At 37.1% G+C, this 24,008-nt stretch overlaps 1 protein-coding gene across 6 annotated transcripts in view; it reads left to right on the top strand.

Moving 5' to 3' along the window:
• LOC308609628 (lysine-specific demethylase 6A-like) overlaps positions 1-24,008 on the top strand; it is a 185,527-nt gene that overhangs the window by 103,187 nt on the left and 58,332 nt on the right. For 3 of the 6 annotated variants that reach the window (XM_081223361.1, XM_081223359.1, XM_081223363.1), the window contains 8 exons: positions 11,063-11,156; positions 12,706-12,832; positions 16,120-16,218; positions 16,346-16,565; positions 17,083-17,217; positions 17,670-17,825; positions 19,761-19,856; positions 20,467-20,778. In XM_081223361.1, coding sequence (XP_081079487.1) covers positions 11,063-11,156; positions 12,706-12,832; positions 16,120-16,218; positions 16,346-16,565; positions 17,083-17,217; positions 17,670-17,825; positions 19,761-19,856; positions 20,467-20,778 — 1,239 coding nt within the window. Of the gene's footprint in view, positions 1-11,062; positions 11,157-12,705; positions 12,833-16,119; positions 16,219-16,345; positions 16,566-17,082; positions 17,218-17,669; positions 17,826-18,370; positions 18,467-19,760; positions 19,857-20,466; positions 20,779-24,008 lie in introns of all 6 variants that reach the window. The other 3 variants (XM_081223364.1, XM_081223360.1, XM_081223362.1) reach the window with 3 other exon arrangements.

Below are 24,008 nucleotides of genomic sequence, written 5' to 3'. Positions count from 1 at the left end.
GCCTCTCCCGCTGTGGAGCACAGGCTCCGGACGCACAGGCCCAGTGGCCATGGCTCATGAGCCCAGCCGCTCTGCGGCATGTGGGACCTTCCCAGACCGGGTCACGAACCCGTGTCCCCTGCATCGGCAGGCGGACTCTCAACCACTGCGCCACTAGGGAAGCCCTATATTTGCTTATTAATGTCAGTTACTTAATCAATTTAACAGCTATGAATGATTACAAACAATGCGTCTATAAATAATCCTTCATTTAAGTCATTTTCAAAATGAGTGCAATTGTTACTGTATTTATTTATTTTTTTGGTACGCGGGCCTCTCACTGTTTTGGCCTCTCCCGTTGCGGAGCACAGGCTCCAGACGCGCAGGCTCAGCGGCCATGGCTCACGGGCCCAGCCGCTCTGCGGCATGTGGGATCTTCCCGGACCGGGGCACGAACCCATGTCCCCTGCATCGGCAGGCGGACTCTCAACCACTGCGCCACGAGGGAAGCCCCAGAATTCATTTTTATGAACGGATTGAAAATTGTACATAAAGATAAATATAATCCAGGTTTTGTTTAGAAGTAATCATATCATGAATGATTAGGTAGACCTTATGCAATGAATTCAGTGACAATTGAACATAAATAATTGTAAGGAGAAAAAAGGGCTTAAAAATGAAAGGACAGGGCTCTCCTGGGGGCGCAGTGGTTGAGAGTCCGCCTGCCGATGCAGGGGACACGGGTTCATGACCTGGTCCGGGAAGATCCCACATGCTGCGGAGCGGCTGGGCCCGTGAGCCATGGCCGCTGAGCCTGCGCATCCGGAGCCTGTGCTCCGCAACGGGAGAGGCCACAACAGTGAGAGGCCCGCGTACCGCAAAAAAAAAAAAAAAAAAAAAAAAAAAAAAGGACAAAGCATAAAACTCTTGATTATCACTATCCTAATAAGAAAAAGAAATGATCAGAAAACCCATCGTACTTGCAGATGAATCAGGATAAAAATCATTGCAAGACTTCTTATCAGAACCATGCAGGCGCAAAGAGTATGGGAGTAAAATACCCCTTTCAAGTGTTGAAAGAATAGAATCTACCTTTGTAGAATTCTATGACTGGTGCCATATCTTTTCAGAGAAGAATTACAAATTAATTATATACTCCCCCATTAAAGAGGTGCCTCTCTTAAGTGTGAACTGAGAATGATGACTTCTGTCCAGAGAGTACATTTGTTGAAAGAGTTAGTCGTGGGGAACTTTTCAGTGGAGCTAACTGACGAACACTGTATGTTAGCCAGGTGAACATAGTTAACAGCATCAGTAGTAGGTCATGTTTGATATGATGTATCCTTGATACGAGATGATGGGAAGAGTACTTTACCTCTATAGTCTTCATTCTGAAAACACATTTCCCCATTCTAACCAGGAGGAAAATATCACACAAACTCCAAATACACAGAACTCTTAAAAAGTACTTGCCAGTGCTACTAAAATCTTCTATTAAACTAGTCAAAACCTGAGACTCTATAATAGTCAAAAGGAACTGAAGGAGACATGTCAACTAAATAAAATGTGGTATCCTGAAACAGCAAAATGATATTAGGTAAAAGGGACATTGTGTAGAGTATGGGTTTCAATAATAACTGTATATCCACGTTGGTTCATTCATTGTGATGTATGCCATACTAATATCAATAATACGGAAAATTTAGTGTAACTCTATTAGAACTCTGTAGTATGTTTACATTTTTCTATAAATTAGACAAAATTAAGATTGAAACTTATTTTGTAATGTGTTGGAGAAATAATTTTAAAAAAAGGAAATTTATTTATTTATATTTGGCTGCATTGGGTCTTTGTTGCTGTGCACGGGCTTTCTCTAGTTGTGGCAAGTGGGGGCTATTCTTTGTTGCGGTGCACGGGGTTCTCATTGCGGTGGCTTCTCTTGATGCAGAGCATGGGCTCTAGGCGCACAGGTTTCAGTAGTTGTCTCATGCAGCCTCAGCAGTTGTGGCACGTGGACTAAGTAGTTGTGGCTCTCGGGCTCTAGAGCACAGGCTCAGTAGTCATGGTGCACGGGCTTAGTTGCTCCGTGGTATGTGGGATCTTCCCGAACCAGGGCTCAAACCCGTGTCCCCTGTATTGGCAGGCAGATTCTTAACCACTGAACCACCAGGGATGTCCCTCAATATCTTCTTCCTTAAGACATTAATAGTGACAGTATACAGTATATTGGGTGTTTATAGCATATGGGTATATAAAATGAAATAACAATATTAATAGGGACAGGAAGGAGAAATTGGAAATATTCTGAGAAAGGATAGCTACACTCACTATACTTGGAAATGGTATAGTATTCTTTGTGATGTGGTTAGATTTGTTATGGGTATATTTTATAAACTCAGTTAAATCTAAAGACAAAGACACCTTTTAAGCAAAGGAATATAGAAATATATTCTCCAAAAGGACATAAGGATCCTAACATGGGTACAGCTGGCAACAGAGCATCAAAATACATGAGGTTATGAGAGGTAGCTGAATCAGCTATTCTCCCTGGAATCTTAACAAGCCTTATTTAATAAATGAATAATCAACTACAGAAAAAAATATATTCAGGATAACTTGAAGAGTGTATGATCAGTCAATTTAATCAGTCTAAATAACAGTATTATCAATCATGTTGTGAACTGATTGACTTATATAGAACACACAGTCAATAGTAGAATCTTAACAGCTTTCATGGTACATGGAGCATTCGTTAACATAGGTAACCTTCTGTCCCATGGACTACACCTTGAAAGTTTAAAAGAGTTTATATACAAACTTTAAAAGAGTTTATAACAAATTATACTAAGTACGTTCTTAAAACACAATGTAATTATAAGCTCATGACGGTATGGTAGCAAAAAAATTCTCATATAGTTGAACATTTAACAGTATAGTTCTAAACTATGGGTCTAAAAGGAGTCACAAGAAAAACTAAAAAAAAATTTAATTATAAAAGTGAAAATACAGCCTCAGAATTTGTGGGTTGTGGTTAGAGAGTTAGCTTAGAATGAAATGTATAGCTTAAATGCTTGTATGGAAAATGAGAAAGACCTAACGTCAGTAACCTCAGCTTTTACCTTGAGAGAAATTAGAGCAAATTAAGCAGAAGGCAAGCAGAAGGAAGAAACTAAGTAGATAAGATCAGACATCAATGAAATTGAAAAGAAAAAAACAGTATGAACAAAATTGAAAACTTGTTGTTTGTTAACAGATTTGATAGACCTCAGTTTCACCTATGGGAGGAAAAAAAGAAGACACAACTACCATTATGAAGAATGAAAGAAGATAAATCCTCTTTCATTTCATTCATGTGTTGAGGGGTAATCATCAGAATGAAAAACATTTAAAAAATTTCAACAGATAAGAAAGAAAGAAAAGAAAAAGAAGAAAGAGGGGTTGTCACTTGTATTAGCCAGGATTTTCCAGAGAAACAGCGAATAGGAGCATATGGGTGTGTATATGTTTGCATGTATATATATATATATATATATATATATATAGTATGTGTGTATGTATATATATTGTGTGTGTGTACATTTATTATAGGAACTTGCTGATGGAATTGTGTCTGCAAGCCAAAGAAATTTTAGTCCAAATCTGTATAGTTCTTTAGTTCAAGAACCGCAAGTTCGAGGATCTGAAAGCAGAAGATGATGTCCCATTCTCAAGCAGGCAGTGAGCAAAGTTACACTTCCACTGCCTTTTTTGTGTGTTTGTATTGGCTGATGCCTACCCACATTGGGGAGGGTGGGCAATCTTCTTTACTCCGTCTATCCATCTAAATGGAATCTCTTCCAGAAATACTTTCACAGATACACCCAGCAATAATGATTCATTAGCAGTCTGGGCATTCCTTAGCCCAGTCAGCTGACATATAAAACCAAGCATCATATCAGAACTCAGTCCACTTACATTACCAGTTCGGTAAGGGAATGCCTGAACAGCTCTACACCCGGAAATTTTATAACTTACATAAAATGGATCGATTCCTTAAAAGACACAAAGTAGCAAAATTCACTGAAGGAGAGTTTGAGAGGCCTGAAGAGTCCTCTTTCAAAGTAATTGAATTAGTCATTAAAATGGTCATGTCATCTGCAGATACAATAATTTAACTTCTTCATTTCCAAGTCAGATATCTTTTATTTTTCTTGCCTAAGTCCTCTGGAGAAAATTTTGAATGCTGAAGTGAAAATAGATATCCTTGTCTCTTTATTGGTTTTAGTGGGTAGTCTTTCACTTTTTCAGCATTGTGTATTATGTTCACTATTTTTTTAAGTCTTTTTTTCCCATGCATTTTTAGGATCACTGCAAAATTGCAGAGAAGGTACAGAGATTTTGTATATATTTATTGCCCCATAGCCTTACGTGTTATTAACATTCCCCACCAGAGTGGTACATTTGTTGCAGTTAATAACGTACGTTGACAACCCATCATCACCCAAAGTTCAGAGTTTACATTACGGTTCATTCTTAGTGTTGTACATTCTGTGGATTTGTAGAAATGTATAATTATGTTTATCTATCATTATGGTATCATACAGAGTGTTTTCACAGCTCTGAAAATCCTCTGTTCTCTTCCAGTTAACCTTTCTGCCTCCCCCAATCCCTGACAATCACAGATCTTTTATTGCCTTCATAGTTTTGCCTTTTCCAGAATATCAGAGAGTTGGAATCATAGAGACTGTGGCCTTTTCAGGTTGGGTTCTAGTAATATGCATTTAAGTTTCCTTCATATCATTTTATGGCTTGATACCTCATTTCTGTTTAGCTCTGAATAATATTCCATTGTCTGGATGAACCAAGTTTATTTATCCATTCATCTACTGAAGGATATAATGGTTTCTTCCAAATTGTGGCAGTTACGAATAAAGCTGCTATACCCTTTGGTTTTTCGTAAGTTCCCTTAATCAGATTGAAGTAGTTCCCCTATATTCCTAATTTGGTGAGTATTTTTAAAAATTAATTAATTAATTAATTTTTGGCTGCATTGGGTCATCATTGCTGTGCATGGGCTTTCTCTAGTGGTGAGCGGGGGCTACTCTTTGTTGCAATGCACTGGGTTCTCGGTTCTCATTATGGTGGCTTCTTTTGTTGCAGAGCATGGGCTCTAGGCACACGGGCTTCAGTAGTTGTGGCACACAGGCACAATAGTTGTGGCTCATGGGTGCTAGAGCACAGGCTCAGTAGTTGTGGTGTACAGGCTTAGTTGCTCCATGGCATATGGGATCTTCCCGGACCAGGGCTGGAACTAGTGTCCATGCATTGGCAGGGGGATTCTTAACCACACGCCACCAGGGAAGTCCTGGTGAATATTTTTTATCATGAAAAGATGCTGAATTTTGTCACATTTTGTGAAATTCTTTTTCTGCATCAGTGGAGCTGATCATATGTTCTTTTGACTTCTTTCTGTTAATGTGCAATATTACATTGAGTGAACCACCCTTTCATTCTGGGAATAAGTCCTACTTCATTTTTTATTAATATGATGCTGAATTCAGTAAGTTAGTATTCTTTTGAGAATTTTTGCATAAATATGCATAAAGGATATTGGTTTGTAGTTTTCTTTTTTTTAATAAAATGTCTTTGGTTTTGATATCAAGATAATACTGACCTCATAGAATGCATTAGGAAGTTTTCCCTCTGTTTGCATTTTTTACAAAGGATTTCAGAATTGCTGTTCATTTTTCTTAAATGTTTGGTGGAATTCCCCAGGGAAGACACTTGTTTCATAATTTTCCTTTGGAGATTCATGAATACTGAGTCCGTTTCTTCACTGTTTATAGGTCTGTTGAGATTTTCCTATTTCTTCTTCGGTCAGTTTTGGTAATGTACACGTCTATAGGAATTTGTCCATTTCATCTAGGTTATATAATTTTTTGGCATACAGTTTTTCGTAGTATTCTCTTAATACTTTATTTTTATGGGGTTAGTAGTGTCTCACTTTAATTTATGATTTGTGATTTGGTCTTCCTGTATTTTTATCAGTCCACCTAAGTTTGTTAATGTTGATCTTTTCAAAGATTCAGCTATCGATTTCCGTGTTTATCTTTTGTTTTCTTGCTCTCCATATTCATTATTTCCTTCCATCTGCCTTTGTGTTTATTATATTCCTTATTTTTTAGCTCCTTAATATACAGTATTCGATGTTTTTAAATTAATTAATTGATTTTATTTATTTATTTGGCTGTTTTGGTTCTTTGTTTCCACGTGTGGGCTTTTTCTAGTTGAGGCGAGCGGGGGCTACTCTTCGTTGTGGTACGTGGGCTTCTCATTGCAGTGACTTCTCTTGTTGTGGACCACGGTCCCTAGGTGCACGGGCTTCAGTAGTTGTGGCATATGGGCTCAGTAGTTGTGGCCATGGGCTCAGTAGTTGTGGCTCGCAGGCTCTAGAGTGCAGGCTCAGTAGTTGTGGCGCACAGGCTTAGTTGCTCTGCAGCATGTGGGATCTTCCCTGATCAGGGCTCGAACGCGTGTCCCCTGCACTGGCAGGCTGATTCATATAAATAGGCTCCTACAGTATTTGTCTTTTGTGTATTACTTATTTCACTTAGCCTAATACCATCAAGGTTCTTCCATGTTGTAGCATGTATCAGAATTTTATTATTTTTTAAGGCTGAATAACATTCCATTATATGTGCAGTCAGCCCTCACTGTCCGTGGGTTCTGCATATTCATATTAAGCCAAGCTCAGATCAAAAATATTTGGGAAAGAAATTCCAGAAAGTTCCAAAAAGCAAAACTTGAACTTACTACGTTCCAGCTACTATTTACATAGCATTTACATTGAACTGGGTATTATAAGAAATTTAGAGATGAAGAAGACAAATGTAAGGATGTGCATAGGTTATACACATCTACTACTGCATTTTGCATATATAAGTGACTTGAGCATCCGCTAAGTTCCTGGAACTAATCCCCTGAAGATATCAGGGATGACTCCATATATGTATATCAAATTCTATTTCTGTTCATCTGTGAGTAAACACCTGGATTATTTCTCCCTTTAGCAGTTTTGTAGTAATGATGAATGAAAAAGATAAAGGTGTAGTATATGATGAAAAAATGAAAGTTTTTAACCCAGGATGTGTAAATAATTGAATTTTTGTTCTTTTTTACCCCCCAAGATTGTTTGACTTTGAGGCGCTTTGAAATTCCATATGAACTTTAGGATGATTTTTTTTTTTTTTTTTTTTTTTGCGGTAGGCGGGCCTCTCACTGTTGTGGCCTCTCCCCTTGCAGAGCACAGGCTCCGGACGCGCAGGCTCAGCAGCCATGGCTCACGGGCCCAGCCGCTCCGCGGCACGTGGGATCTTCCCAGACCGGGGCACGAACCCGTGTCCCCTGCATCGGCAGGCGGACTCCCAACCACTGCGCCACCAGGGAAGCCCTAGGATGATTTTTAAAATTTCTGGCAAATACAGTGGGAGTTTGATAGAGATTACATTGAATCCTTAAATCGCTTCAGGATGTGTTGTTACCTTAATGCAGGAATACTTCACAAATATTGCAGGTTCAGTTCCAGACCACTGCAATCAAGTAAATATTGCAATAAAGGGCTTCCCTGGTGGCGCAGTGGTTGGGAGTCCGCCTGCCGATGCAGGGGACACGGGTTCGTGCCCCAGTCTGGGAGGATTCCACATGCCGCGGAGCGGCTGGGCCCGTGAGCCATGGCCGCTGGGCCTGCGCGTCCGGAGCCTGTGCTCCGCAACGGGAGAGGCCACAACAGTGAGAGGCCCGTGTACCGCAAAAAAAAAAAAAAAAAAAAAAAAAAAAAAAAATTGCAATAAAGCAAGTCACATGAATTTTTTGGTTTCCCAATGCATTTAAAAGTCATGTTTACCCTGTACTACAGTTTATTAAGTGTGCAAAAACATGTCTAAATATATATATATATATAAATACATTAGTTAAAATCTGTCTAAATGCTATTATGAAAAAACAAAAGAAAGCAAGTGTTGGTGAGGATGTGGAGAAATTGGAGCCCCCATACATTCTTGGTGGGAATGCAGAATGGTGCAGCCAGTGCAGAAAGAGTATGAAGATTCCTCAAAAATTAAAAATTGAAGTGTCATAGGATCCAACCAGTATTCCAACCTTTGAGTGTTTATTCAAAAAAATTGAAATTGGGCTTCCCTGGTGGCTCAGTGGTTATGAATCCACCAGCCAATGCAGGCAACACGGGTTTGAGCCCTGGTCCGGGAAGATCCCACATGCCACGGAGCAACTAAGCCCATACGCCAAAACTACCGAGCCTCCACTCTAGAGCCGTGAGCCACAACTACTGAAGCCTGAGCGCCTAGAGTCTGTGCTCCACAACAAGAGAAGCCACTGCGATGAGAAGCCCGCGCACCACAACCAAGAGTAGCCCCTGCTCGCTGCAACTAGAGAAAGCCCGCGTGCAGCAACGAAGACCCAACGCAGCCAGAAATAAAAAATAAATAATAAAAATAAATACATTAAAAAAATAAGAATTGTCCTGTGTTTGTTGAACCACTAACAATAGACAAGATGTGGAAACAATCAATAACAGATGAGTAGATAAAGAAAGTGTGGTGTTTTGTACACAAGTCACATATTTGGTAAATTCATTTAATTGTTATTTTTTAATTTTTAAATACATTTATTTTAATTTTGGCTGCGTTGGGTCTTCGTTGCTGCACGTGGGATTTCTCTAGTTGCTGTGAGTGAGGGCTACTCTTTGTTGTGGTGCGCAGACTTTTTGTTGCGATGGCTTCTCTTGTTGTGGAGCACAGGCTGTAGGTGCACAGCCTTCAGTAGTTGAGGCTTGCTGGTTCTCGAGCGCAGGCTCAGTAGTTGTGGCACACGTGCTTAGTTGCTCCGTGGCATGTGGGATCTTCCCGGACCAGGACTTGAACCCGTGTCCCCTGCATTGGCAGGCAGATTGTTAACCACTGAGCCACCAGGAAAGCCCGGTAAATTTATTTTAAATTAATTTTGTTTCTAGTGATAAGTTAACTTGTTATCGTAATTTCCTTTTTAAATTATTCTCTGCTAGCATATAGAAATGCAGCTGATTTTTGATTGTTAATTTTGTATCCTGCTGAATTTATTAACTGTAGATGTTCATGTTTGGGGAAGTGTTTATCCTTATAAGTGTTGGCTTCTTTGTGGATGTTGATTTGCTGTCTGCGTTAAAGCCGTGGCTTTCCTATGTATACACGTGTGTATGTACATATGTATGTGAGTATATGATAGAGATAAAAAAAAGAGATGGGTTTTTTCTTCTTCTTTCCTTGTCTCATTTGGTTAAAGTAAAAACTCAATATTTTTATCACCAGTTTATACATTTTAATGAATCATATTGCTTTGCTCATTTAATAAAAATGTCCTGGAAATGACTTTATCATCCGTTTTTAAAATAAGTTTTAAATGTCTAAAACAGTTGTTTTTCCAAGTATGTGTTTTTTTTTTAACACCTTTATTGCAGTATAATTGCTTTACAGTGGTGTGTTAATTTCTGCTTTATAACAAAGTGAATTAGTTATACATATACATATGTCCCCATATCTCTTCCCTCTTACGTCTCCGTCCCTCCCACCCTCCCCATCCCACCCCTCTAGGTGGTCACAGAGCACTGAGCTGATCTCCCTGTGCTATGCAGCAGCTGCTTCCCTCTCACTGTTTTACGTTTGGTAGTGTATATATGTGTGCCACTCCCAAGTATATTTTAAAGAGACCATACTTTGGATTTTCTCTTTTTAATTTTTTCTGTTATTTTGGAAGAGTTGTGTTTAATATCACAGTAACAATAATAGGTTTTAGTCTTACTAATAATTTTTAAAGGAGAACTGTGGGCAATGGTCTCATTTGTAAATTTGCCTGTACTTTTTTTTTTTTTTTTGCGTACGCGGGCCTCTCACTGTTGTGGCCTCTCCCATTGCGGAGCACAGGTTCCGGATGCACAGGCTCAACGGCCATGGCTCACAGGCCCAGCCGCTCTGCCGCATGTGGGATCTTACCAGACCGGGCACGAACCAGTGTCCCCCTGCATCGGCAGGCAGACTCTCAACCACTGCGCCACCAGGGAAGCCCTGCCTGTACTTTTAATATGAGCGTTGTATCGTATCTATGGGAAATGTTATGTCTTTAAAAACCATTTTTATTTATGAACATTTTCCAAAAGTATTTTCTGTAAAAAAGTAATAAATTTCAAAATGCAAATCAAGACAATAACTACTTTTCCTCAGTCTTAGAGTTTGTAAAGGATAGTAGTAGCCCCTGTATTTGCTTTATAAGATGTCCGTATCTTCAAAAGTCTTTCTAGGTTAATTATACATTTGCTGGTAGAATATTTATCCAGCCTTGTGAATGTTATTAAATCATGTCTGAGGTTGGAGTTATTTTCTTTGTAACTTTTGGGATACAGCAAATGTTATAAATGCCATATTTTACTAATACCTTGTTATATTGAAGGGTAGTTTTATTGGTTGTTAGTTATTTTGAGACATGGTGGTCCACAGTAAAATACTCAGTTAATAAATTAGAACTCTTTACGTTCATTTTTTTAAATAATTGAAACATAAAATATTATTGTCTAAATCTTCATATACTAGTACATTTTTATGATATATATACACATATACTTCAGTGTTTATTACAGTTTATTACTGGAAAAGTTAATTAAATCATGCCATTAATTTCTTTTTAACATCTACAGTGATGTTTAAAGTCTTCTGTTTGAAGGTTTATTTTTTTTTAGTTGAGGTATAGTTGATGTACATTATTATATAAGTTTTAGTTGTGCAGCATAGAGATTCACAGTTTTTAAAGATTGTGTTCCCTTTGTAGTTACTATAAAATATTGGCTATATTCCTTGTGTTCTGCAATATATTCTTTTAGATTATTTATTTGATATGTAGTAGTTTGTGCCTCTTAATCCAGTGCCCCTATCTTGCCTCTTCCCCCTTCCTTTTCCCCACTGGTAACCACTAGTCTGTTCTCCATAATTATGAGTCTTTTATTTTTGTTGTATTATTGATATATCTTTTTTTTTTCTTCTGAATATCTTCTACTCTCTAGAGAAAGTATCACTCTGCAAAAGAAGCTTATGAACAGCTTTTAGGGACAGAAAACCTACCTGCACAAGTAAAAGCAACTGTTTTACAACAGTTAGGTACATAAAATTTTACTTTTTATTATATATTGTAGTATTTTAAACATTTGGCACTGGTGGGCGGGAGCAATTGTAACTCTCCTGCTTAAAAGTAAGTTTTCATTAAACTTCTGTGTTTTAGGATTAATTTTGACATAAATTATTTTGAGATGGTATTTAAAATGAGTATTTTATATTGTAAATGTATTTTTTCTCTTATTTTGTCAAGAGTTGATAATATATTTATTCCTACTATCTAGCATAGTTCATCTCAAAATTTATCTAAATACAGTGGTCCAGTGCAACTAGTCCTTTTAAATTCTCAAAATTATCCCTTAGTAACTGACCTCTGGAGGAGGTTTGAATATTTCCATGTGCTTAGCACCCTGAAGTCAATTGAATTGAAATAATTCAAATGGGTAGGTAAGTGCTATTGAGCTTGAAATACAATATATTTCATTGTATGACTTAATGGAACTATCTCACCTAAAAATTATAGAGGAGTTCATTATTTTCTCCAGCTACTTGTTATATTCGTATGTTTTAAAAGCAAAGGTTTGGTGTTCAAAAATCATATAAGTAATACATCAGTACTACTCAGATGATAGTAAGAATATTCAGTAATTCATTTTGTTGGTTATTTATCATGTATAATTTAATATATGGGTTGGGTTTTTAAAATTTGTTTTTCCTTTCGCTGTTTTTGGTTTTGAGTAGATTTCTAAATTTTAATCAAGTTTGTGATAATGTGAATATTTTTATAATGGCAGTATTTTACCTATAATGTCAAAAGCAATTAGTAATACTTCTGCCTAAGTGATAGTTTTGCAAAGGTAATTTTATACATGTAAATGGACTAAAAACTGAAGCATTAATTTCTATTTGTCTTAAATGTTTAACATTTTTTCATGATCCAGTCTTAACATTGTCTCTGTAGCTGTAACTCTAAACCTCTTCATTAAGCACTGTACTGCTTTTATAACTTTTGGAACCAGTGTTTCATTTAGATATCCATATATCCCTGGAGGTATTTTGTTTTTGTTTTTGATCTAATGATATATTTAGGATTATATGAGAACAATTAGTGTAATTAAAGTGTAGAATCTTTGGGAAGGTGTTTTTGTTTTTAATGATTTATCTTTGGATATTTTTACTTTTATTGATTCCTGTGAGATAAGCATGGACTTTCTAGATTGTTTTCACAATAAACCTTTAAAGAACAAGTAAATTAATCATCTTTGTATTTTTTGGTTTATAAATTGGACAACTTTTTTCCAAATTAAATTTAGAAAAAGAAAATCTATCTATGGCTTCTATGCAGTACTCCTGATGTTTCAAATTTCATTCTATTCTTTAAGAGTCCTCATAACTTTGATTATATCTTTTTAGTAAAATGGATTTTTCTGTAGTAGTTACTTTTGGTAGGTTGAAATTTAGGGAAAGTTTGATTCAAGATAAACAAATAAATGTACTAAAAGGGTATTTTAATTTATTTGTGTGCTTCATGGTATTCTTGAAGCTAGAAGAATAGTTTAATCATGGATAAATGCTTGCAATTGTTTAATTATAGGATGGATGCATCATAATGTGGATCTACAAGGAGACAAAGCCACCAAGGAAAGCTATGCTATTCATTATCTCCAAAAGTCATTGGAGGCAGATCCTAATTCTGGCCAGTCTTGGTATTTCCTTGGCAGGTGAGACCAGACACTTGGGTGTGTTGCCTAGAGTTGATTTATAATCTAAAATGTTAATAACATAATGTGCTTAGTGACATTTTAAATACATTATAATAGAGATTCTTGGGAGGTAAAATTGGATCACTCTAAGTTAGGTGCTTTTACTGAGGAATTCTTATTTTGATTATTAGATTTTATTTTCACGTTGTCTTCACGTGACTTGAATTATCACTAGTTTTCAGAGTTTTAAAGAGTTTTAAAGAATTTTCAGAAAATTCATTTTTATTTTACCTGAGGACCACCAGTAGCCTATGGAAAAGTTTATTTAACTTGTTTGAGGTCTGAATTTTCATTCCGCCTATTAATGAATGGATTAGATTAGATATGACATGTACATTTTCTCAAGGTTATAAATTTAGTTGTCCTTGGTTTGACTGTGAATTTTGCCTCATTATTTTTCACATTGAATTTTTTGTTTTCTAGGACGTTTGACATGAAGTCTAAATCAAACTTAGGTTTTGTGTTAATTTTAATTTTTAGTTTTTTTTTTTTTTTTTTTTTTTTTTTTTTTTTGCGGTTCGCGGACCTCTCACTGTCGTGACCTCTCCCGCTGCGGAGCACAGGCTCCGGACGCGCAGGCTCAGCGGCCATGGCTCACGGGCCCAGCCGCTTCGCAGCATGTGGGATCTTCCTGGACCGGGGCACGAACCTGTGTCCCCTGCATCGGCAGGCAGACTCTCAACCACTGCGCCACCAGGGAAGCCCCTAATTTTTAGTTTCTGGTATCTTTCTGTTTTAAAAAGTAAAGTATATTTATATTTGTGTTAGATTAGTATTAGGATAGTTCTTTTAAAAAACATTTGATTTTCTATTATGTATAATAAGAATTAAAGTTAGCTACTTTCAGTGGACTTTTTCGTAGTCTCCCCAGGCTTATAGAACAGTGTAATTTGAGTTGCTTGTCTACTTAGTTTTTTCTCCTCTACTAAAGGTCCTCCAGGAGAAACTGAATCTTTCCTATCTTCCATTGCCTTGCAATGTGCCTGGTTCAATCCAATATTTAATAAATGGAATAAGTGAACTAAATAAGTGGCATTTGGGTTTGGAGCTATTATTATTACCACCTTTGCACAATATTTGTCTTCATACAGTGATTGTAAAAGAGGCTTATCTTTAGAAAGAGGGAGAGGTGTGACATATAATACTAGGTTTTTATTAGCACTTTGCTAGTATAGATTAAAAGAATATGACCCAGGATATTTTTTTCCTTTTTATCCAAGATAAAAATTTGTAGCATAATGTAGTTTACATTGTGTGTGACTTCTTAGTATAAGGGATCCTTATTGTTGTTTCTGTTTTAATCACAGCCATGTACAATGAAGATGCAATGAAATATGTTTAAAACCAGCATTTTAGTAGGGTGCACTTTCTCATCTGTTTAAGAAGAGCAGTATTCCACAGAGGGTTTTATTAGAGGTTATCTGAATTTAAAACATTGGCATACGCTTTGTTTTTAACTTTTTTGGATAAAAGTTTCTGCAAGTACAGAACAGTCTCTTGATTTCTCAACAAGAACATACTTACCTTTTTGGGCTAAGGATTATCATTTTAGACAGTTTATTTTTATATAACTTTTTTTCTATAACTTTGTTTATCTTATCTTCTGCCTTTGATATATTGCTTCTAATTGGCTTTATTGATAGAAAAATCAAATTTGTGAAAAATATTGTAAAACTTATTGGCACTCTGAATGGGCATCTCACTGCTGGTAAAACTTACAGAGATTTGATTATCCTAATATATCAGAGACCATATGTTACCTCTGTGTTCAAGGCTGTGTTGCATATTATTGCTGCTTTTTGTTTGGAATGTGTATGTTAAAGGAATGGGGTAATACAGTAATAACACTGGTAACGACAATGTTAAATAGTGTCCCACAGTCAGAAAACTTTTAAGAGTTAGGAATGATCAGGCAGCAACTTAGTTCACCCTCTTGTAATACAAATGGGGGACATGAGTTCAAAGAAGTAAAGTGGGTTTTTTTTAAGGTAACATAGCTAATTAATGTCACAAAAAGAGGTAGAACCCAGCTTTAGTCAGTACTGCTTCTGTTATACCAGCCTACCTCAGAGAAACCTAGACAACTTGTGCTGGAGAGAAAAGCCCTGGTCAGTGGACTAGACAAACGTGGACACATTGAATTTTTGTTTTGATTTTTAAAAAATGGAATGTGAGGGCTTCCCTGGTTGCACAGTGGTTGAGAGTCCGCCTGCCGATGCAGGGGACACGGGTTCATGCCCTGGTCCAGGAGGATCCCACACTGGGCCTGTGAGCCATGGCTGCTGAGCCTGCGCGTCTGGAGCCTGTGCTTGGCAAAGGGAGGGGCCACAACGGTGAGAGGCCGGCATACGGCAAAAAAACCCAAAAAACAAAAAACAACGGAATGTGAAAATGCTGGTTTCAGGAAATACTTCCAGTTCTCCTAATATTTAGGAAAGATATATATACATATATATATATATATACACACACATATATAAATATATGTATATATATACATATATACACACACACGGCATTTGTCTGATAATCTGAAATTTGGTTTTGTTAAAAAAATTTTTTGTCTGTTACTATTCGTATAGTCTCTAATATCTGTGCCTGTTTGCATTACTGTTCCCTTTTAAATTATGCCTCAGATTCTTACGTTGTATGCACTCTTTGAAATTGCATCTCTTTCTCTGGTACTGGCATTTCTGATGTCTCTCAACCCACAAATAGCCATTTTTTAAACTTACTTTTACCGCTTTTTTATGTGCAATTTGATATTAACTGTATCTCAGTTTTGTATGTTTCATGAGTTAAGGAATGTTTGTTATGAGCATTGTAAGTTCAGAAAGGAAAATTCGGATGTGCCAGAGAAATTAAAATCAACATTTAATTTCTGTTTGTTTTCTAGCTCTATATTCTTGTAGCATAAGAAGCTTGAGTATAAAGTACATATAAAAAGAGCCCTGTGTATTTAACCCTGAATGTTCTAGCAGTGAACAAGTTTGGGCTATAGTGGCTTGAAAAGAGTTCTTTATATAACATGTGTTTGCAGTCATAAGAAAGTTCATTTAACAGCAAATTATAATGTAGATTAAAATCAGTGTCTAAATCTATATGAAAACATGTATGTTGCTAATAAGTATTTTTCCTTTCCATATATATAATTTTGGTAAACTAATATAGTTAATTTAAGCATTTATGAATACTTTATATAAATATATATATTTATAACTATACCTATTTCTCCCCTCTTTCAGGTGCTACTCAAGTATTGGGAAAGTTCAGGATGCCTTTATATCTTACAGGCAGTCTATTGATAAATCAGAAGCAAGTGCAGATACCTGGTGTTCAATAGGGTAAGGCCTGTGTGTGTAAAATTTGTAATATTTTTAATTGATACACAAGTTCAGTGAACTACGTCTAATATACTATGTAATAATCTTACACCCAGTCAGTTTTAGAAAACTTCATTTCTCTTTCCAGTGTACTCTATCAGCAGCAAAATCAGCCTATGGATGCATTACAGGCCTATATTTGTGCTGTACAGTTGGACCATGGCCATGCAGCAGCCTGGATGGACCTAGGCACTCTCTATGAATCCTGCAACCAACCTCAGGATGCCATTAAATGCTACTTAAATGCAACTAGAAGCAAAAGTTGTACTAATAGCTCTATGCTCACAGGAAGAATTAAGTTTTTACAGGTAAATTTTTAAAATAGCATATTTTAAAAGACATTTCCATATGATAACTGGCACAGGAGGGTGGCTGGAAAGTTTGTCTGTTTTTATTTTGATGTGAATAACTTGTTTCTGTACTTTTTAATATTTTGTGATATTATTTTTCACTTTAAGTTATACTGTATTGAAAATGTTCTTTTGCATCTTTATTTTGTTGATGCATGTTAATTTGCATGATTTTGTGTGCTATGTTTTTAAGTTACAGCATTTTAGAGAAAAAAACACATTGTTTTTCACTCTTGCTTGAAATTTCATGAGAAGGTATCCATGGCAATTCTGAAAAACAGAACTTAAGCTTTGTTCTGATTCTTGCAAGTATATTCTAGTTGCCCTCTTTATACTTAGCATATATCTGAAACCCCAAATTTATAATCTGCTTTCTTTAAAAAATAAATACCTGTTACATTGAGGAAGTTTTGGTGGACTTGCTATTACTCAAGTAGTCCTGTGTTAAATTTGCTTTTTACATAATTTTTCCTAGGCTCAGTTGTGTAACCTTCCACAAGGTAGTCTACAGAATAAAACTAAATTACTTCCTAGTATTGAGGAGGCATGGAGCCTACCAATACCCGCAGAGCTTACCTCCAGGCAGGGTGCCATGAACACAGCACAGCAGGTGAGAAGTTGGGTTATCTTCTGTAGGTGCCCAGCTTTAAGGGTTCTTTCCAGTTGATAGTGATCAGACCTAAATTACAGTAGAATTGGCTTTTTAAAAACATTTGAATCCTTCATATCTAATTACAAAGGGATTTTAGATCAAAATAGAACTTCCTCTGATATGGGAAGAAACTTGGGTTACCAATTTAAAACTTTTGTATAGTTTCATGATTTCAAAAGGGATTTTATAAGGGACTGTTATACAGTGGTTTATTTAATGTTTTAAAAACCAAGTTTTTCAAAAGAAGATACACATTCCTCCATTGATGCATCATTTGATTTTGATTTTCAGTTGCAATCCATGATGTCCACGTAGTTTTGAAAGTATGCAGCTTATAAAGTTTTGTAATTTGAAGGCATGAATTAAGAATATGTAGAACCATATTTTTGTTTTACTTCTGTGATCCTCAGGCTTACAAAGTTCATCATCCAAATACTGAACCTGTATTAGGCCTCAGTCAAACGCCAATTTCACAACAGCCCTTGCCAGTACCCATGATTACTTCTAATGAAGTAGATGACCTGTCCAGTCCTGCCAAGAGGAAAAGAACATCTACTCCAACAAAGGTATATATACATTTTAGAGAAATGGAAAACCCAATGAGAAGTGAAGCTAAAAGTCTGTAATTGTGCCTGTCTTAAATTTTTAACTATGTACATCAGAGACTGAAAAGATTTTGTTATTTTGCTATTATAAGCAGTATTTCCTACCCTGAAATTGTAGCATCATTTATAGAAAGTAGTGATAGAAATATAGAAAGTTGTGATAACTTTATGTTCATCAAGTCATTTTATTCATTTCCCTGGTTTTATGAATTTAATGTACTTTATACCACCACTTCAGACATTAAAATAAATTAAGTGTTGGAGTTAGTTTTCAGTCATTTTTAGATACGAGCCTTTTAAGGTGAAGTTAAAGAATGAATAACAATTCAAATTCATAATTTTCCAAACTGATTATACATTAAAAATTTTTAAATGATTTTAAAAGATAAGCTTTATTTATGTGTAAATACTCCAATTCCTAGTCATTTGGTATCTCACTAGTCATAATTATTGGTGTATGAGTTTAACCAAGTATTTTTTAATTTTTACAAATAAATTTTCCTCAGAATAGTTCTGAGAACTGGAATAGTGGCCATACTGTTTCACATACTTCAGTACAGCAACAAGTTCATTCATGGTGTTTGACACCACAGAAATTACAGGTATGAAATATTCTTTTCATGGTTTTAACACCATGTTTTAATGCAGTCGAGGTAGTAAACTTTAGGCTTTTCTGGGTATTCTTAAAATTGAATGGCAGTAAGCCATTCAAACATGGTGTAAATTAATACGTATATAAGTATAATGAGCTTATATTTTTCAGAGGAATAGAGATCATAATTCATTTTTGTTTTTTACCTTTTTAAAACAAGCAATATATTCATGTTTGAAATTTAGAATTATTAGAGGGCTTCCCTGGTAGCACAGTGGTTAAGAATCTGCCTGCCAGTGCAGGGGACACAGGTTTTAGCCCTGGTCCGGGAAGATCCCACATGACGCAGAGTATCTAAGCCCGTGCACCACAACTACTGAACCTGTGCCCTAGAGCCCATGAGCCACAACTACTGAACCCGCATGCCACAACTACTGAAGCCTGCGCGCCTAGAGCCCTTGCTCCCCTGCAAGAAAAGCCACTGCAATGAGCAGCCTGCGCACCACAGCGAAGAGTGACCCCCGCTCGCCGCAACTGGAGAAAGCCTGTGCATGGCAACAAAGACCCAACTCGGCCAAAAATAAATAAATAATTAATTAAACTTATTTTTAAAAACCCGAATTATTAGAATATAGGGTGCACAGGTATAAAGAGTTCTTCCAGTTCCTGCCTCCATCCACTTAATTTCCCTTTCCTACAAATAATCAAAAGTTTGGGACTTCCCTGGTGGCGCAGTGGTTGAGCGTCCGCCTGCCGATTCAGGGGACGCGGGTTCGTGCCCCGGTCTGGGAAGATCCCATGTGCCGCGGAGCGGCTGGGCCCGTGAGCCATGGCCGCTGAGCCTGCGCTTCCGGAGCCTGTGCTCCGCAATGGGAGAGGCCACAACAGTGAGAGGCCCGCGTACTGCAAAAAAAAAAAAAAAAAAAAAAAAAATTCCTCGGAAGCCACATATTTCAACTGGTTTTCTATTGTTGGACTTTTATATCATTTCCAGTATTTTATAAATGATGTTGCTCTTAAGCATTGTTGTTATAACACATCTTACAGTTAAACAGCTTTCTCTTTGAAGATTGTGATTTCCTCTGCATGTATTTAACTCAAAACATAAAAATTACCTTCTTCAGATGAATTCTTGTTTTTTTACTTTTTCTTAGCTTTTTGTAAGGACTTCATTTTGGGACTGATTACTTTTGGTTAGAAATCACTGTATTTCACTTCAAAATTTCTGAGTTTGTAGTCTTTTCAGTGACACTTTGCCTGATAGTGACTTATTTATTTCTTTGAATACTTTTTCATTTTTCCAGCACTTGGAACAGCTGCGCGTAAATAGAGACAATTTCAGTCCGGCACAGAAACTGATTCTGGGACAGTTGGAAACTCAACTTGTCTTAATGCAACAAGTATGTATACCATTTTCATTCTGATATTTATCATTATATTAAGTATTTTTCTTGAATACAATATATTTTTAGAGTTTAATATGTATTTCTACTTCCTATGTGTAGTCAATAGAATTTATATATCTGAGCTTCAAATATCACTAACGGACAGTTCACTTTCTTTAAATAGCCACAAATTAGTTTAGAAAATAACAGCTAGTATTTTACATTTTTTTGCATATTTCAGGTGTGTTCTGTAGGCTTACTTTTATTTTTTTATAATTAACAAAATATTCATACTGAGGTGGAGATGTTTTAAGGATTGTTATCAGGGATTTGGTATAAATGTAATGGAATGGCTGTTTGAAATCCCCTAGTTTATGATGGGAAATAAGGCCTATAAATTACTAAGTTATAATTTTCAGTGCTTTCTTTTGCCCTTATACCACTAATGAGAGCTTTCTTTAGCTTATAGTGAAAAAGGTTGTGCTTTACCCATATGAACATAGCATTTCATTTCTAAAATGTATGTTTTTTAATCTAGAGAGATTGACTTTTATGATAAAGTTAGGAATGTATTGATTATACATTTCAAAGTCATACAAGCAGGTTTTCTTTTTTGTTTTTGAAGATGAGACAAACAGGACAAACTACTGTTCTACCCAGAGTACCTAGTGTCTCTCAGCTTGAAGTACGCTCTGCTTGTTTTGAAAAGCCTTTGTCCAGTGGACCTTTTTCTGCAGGCGATACTCCTTGCGGCACATCAAAAATGCTAGGGAGTACAGACAACATTTTGGTAGGTGATAATTATATAACAGGAAGTGGAAGTAATGGAAATGTGCCTTATCTGCCGCAAAACACACTCACTCTACCTCATAATTGCAAAAACCTGAGCAGCAGCACAGAAGAGCCATGGAGAAAACAGCTATCTAACTCCACTCAGGTAAAAGAAAGATTAGCTGCTTTGTTATTATATAGTAGTTTTTCTTTAACTTGTATACATTTTGAAGAGAAGAAATTAAAATATAAGAAATATTATCTTTAAAAACTAATTTTAAATAATTCACAATTATCTGAGAATTTTGTTAACCGTATTAATACTACATTGTCAGCTCATCTGTGCACGTGAGTGTATTTCTTTATCCAGTATAAATTAATATACATAAATTAGGTTACTGTAGATAAAGGCAAAGAAGGAAGAAAGCACAGCCTTATAATTTTTTTAAATCCTATTGCTTAATGAATTAAGGCATCATGACCATGTTTTTTTTTTGTTTTGTTTTGTTTTTTTTTTGCGGTACGCGGGCCTCTCACCGCTGTGGCCTCTCCCGTTGCGGAGCACAGGCTCCGGACGCGCAGGCCCAGCGGCCATGGCTCACGGGCCCAGCCACTCCGCGGCACGTGGGATCCTCCTGGACCGGGGCACGAACCCGTGTCCCCTGCATCGGCAGGTGGACTCTCAACCGCTGCACCACCAGGGAAGCCCATGACCATGTTTTTTAATTGCAGGTATTTAATATCTGCAAATATTTTCTTCATATAATAAGTGCTCTGTGAAGTGTTTATTTTAATGTGGTAAAAAGACTAATAAGGTTTCACTAACAATAAATTATAATAAAATGTGACTTGCATTATGCAGAGAAAGTAGCTTAGGTGAGAACCAAGATGTACAGTCGCAGAAAACTGAGAATTTAGAAGGGGAAAGGCAGTACAGATGTAGCTACAGTGTAGTTTATGAAGAGGGGACACAAAGGATGCAGCTTAATTTGTGAAGGGCAAATAGGAGTTATTAAAAGTTTTGATGTAGAGATAGGAATTTCTTAAACACCCTCTTCTTTAAATTTATTAATTGACTACATTTTAGAGCACTTCTTAAATGGTTTATAGGAAATTGAGCGAAAAATACAAAAAGTCCCCCAATGTTCCTGACCCATGGTTTCCGCTATCCTGAACATCTCATAGTAATGTGGTACATTAGTTACAAGTGATAAGACAATATTAATGCTTCATTGTTAATTAACCCCCATAATTTACATTCTGATGCACTCTGTTGCACATTGTGTAGGTTTTCACTGGTGTGTATGACTTACAACCCCCTTCAAAGAAATACAAACTAGATTCACTGTCCTAAATGTATCCTGTTCTCCATCTCTTAATTCCTCTTGCCTCCCTTAAATGTGTGGAAACCACAGATATTCTTATTGTGTATATAGTTGCCTTCTCCAGAATGTTATAGTGTAAAGCTATTATAAAAATTCACATGCAGATTTGTTTGGACCTAACTTTTCAGGAGACTATTATCAATACTTTTGTAAGAAACTGACAACTGTCTTCTAAAGCAGAGTCCCCAGCTCCCGGGCTAAGGACTGGTGCTGGTCCGTGGCATGTTAGGAACTGGGCTGCATAGCAGGAGGTGAGCAGTGGGCAAGTGAGCGAAGCTCCATCTGTATTTACAGCCGTTCCACATCACTTACATTACCACCTGAGCACCGCCTCCTGTAAGATCAGTGGCAGCATTAGATTCTCATAGGAGTGTGAGCCCTACTGTGAACTGCGCATGTGAGGGATCTAGGTTGTGTGCCCCTTATGAGAATCTAATGCCTGATGATCGGAGGTGGAGCTGAGGGGGTGATGCTAGTGCTGGGGAGTGGCTGCAAATACAGATTATCATTAGCAGAGAGGTTTGACTGCACAGAGACCATAATAAATTGTTTGCAGACATATCAAACCCCTATCAGTGAGTGGCAAGTGAAAACAAGCTCAGGGCTCCCACTGATTCTGCATTATCGTGAGTTGTATAATGATTTTATTATATATTATAATGTAATAATACAAAGAAGGTGCATAGTACATGTGATGCGTAGGAATCATCCTTCCCTCCTCCCCTGTGGAAAAAGTGCCAAAAAAGTTGGGGACCGCTGTTCTAAAGGGACTTTGATGTTCATTTGCCTCTCACAGTGGCTGAGGCTTCTTTTTGCTCTAGCTTCTCCCACCAATTGAGAATTGCTGATTTAGTTCAGGCAGACACAAATTACCATAGGTTGGGTGGTTTATAAACAACAGACATATATTTGTTATACTTCTGGAGTCTGAGAAGTCCAAGATCAAGCCTTTAGCAAATTATAATGTCTTTTGAGGGCCCTCATCCTTTTTCATAGTCAGATCTCTTACAGATAGCAAAGGATCAACCTCTGTGGTTTGTTTTATAAGGCACACAGATTCCTTTCTTAAAGGCTCTGCACTTTTAAGCTCATCACCCCTAAAGGCCTGCCTCCAGATACCATGAGGACTGAATTTCAACATAACATTCCTGGGGACACGTTCAGTTGATGGCCTTAGTGTTTGGGATTTTAGTAACTCTAATAGAGAGGTAGGGGTATCTCATTTTTAAAATTTACTATTGCTAATGATTTTTGAAGCATCTTTACATATGTTTATTTGCCATCTGTATATGTGCCTTGGGGAGCTGCTTGTTTACTTCTTTTGCCCATTTTATTTTATTTTATTTTATTATTATTATTTTTTGTGGTACGCGGGCCTCTCACTGTTGTGGCCTCTCCGGTTGCGGAGTGCAGGCTCAGCGGCCATGGCTCATGGGCCCAGCCACTCCGCGGCATGTGGGATCTTCCCAGACCGGGGCACGAATCCGTGTCCCCTGCATTGGCAGGCAGACTCTCAACCACTGCACCACCAGGGAAGCCCTGCCCATTTTATTATTGGGTGGTTCATTTAACTATTAAGTATTAATAGCTTTCCCCCCTGTATTTTGGGCAACTTTTTTTTGTTGTTTTTTTTGCGGTACATGGGTCTCTCACTGTTGTGGCCTCTCCCGTTGCGGAGCACAGGCTCTGGACACACAGGCTCAGCGGCCATGGCTCACGGGCCCAGCCGCTCCACGGCATGTGGGATCCTCCTGGACTGGGGCATGAACCCGTGTCCTCTGCATCGGCAGGCGGACTCTCAACCACTGTGCCACCACCAGGGAAGCCCTGGGTAACAGTTTTTAATAAGATATGTCTTTTGTAAATATAGTTTCACTATCTCCATTTGTCTTCTCACTCTATGATAGTGTCTTTCATAGAGTAGAAGTTTTAAATTTTAATAATGTCCAGCTTATCAATTCTTTTTCATGACCATATGTTAGAAGTGTATCTAAAAAGTTATCGCCATGCC

This window comes from Mesoplodon bidens, assembly GCF_964165515.1.
Source record: "Mesoplodon bidens genome assembly, chromosome: Y".
NCBI lineage: Eukaryota > Metazoa > Chordata > Mammalia > Artiodactyla > Ziphiidae > Mesoplodon > Mesoplodon bidens.
Note: the sequence above shows the minus strand (reverse complement) of the source record. Positions and strands in the feature narration are given on the sequence as shown.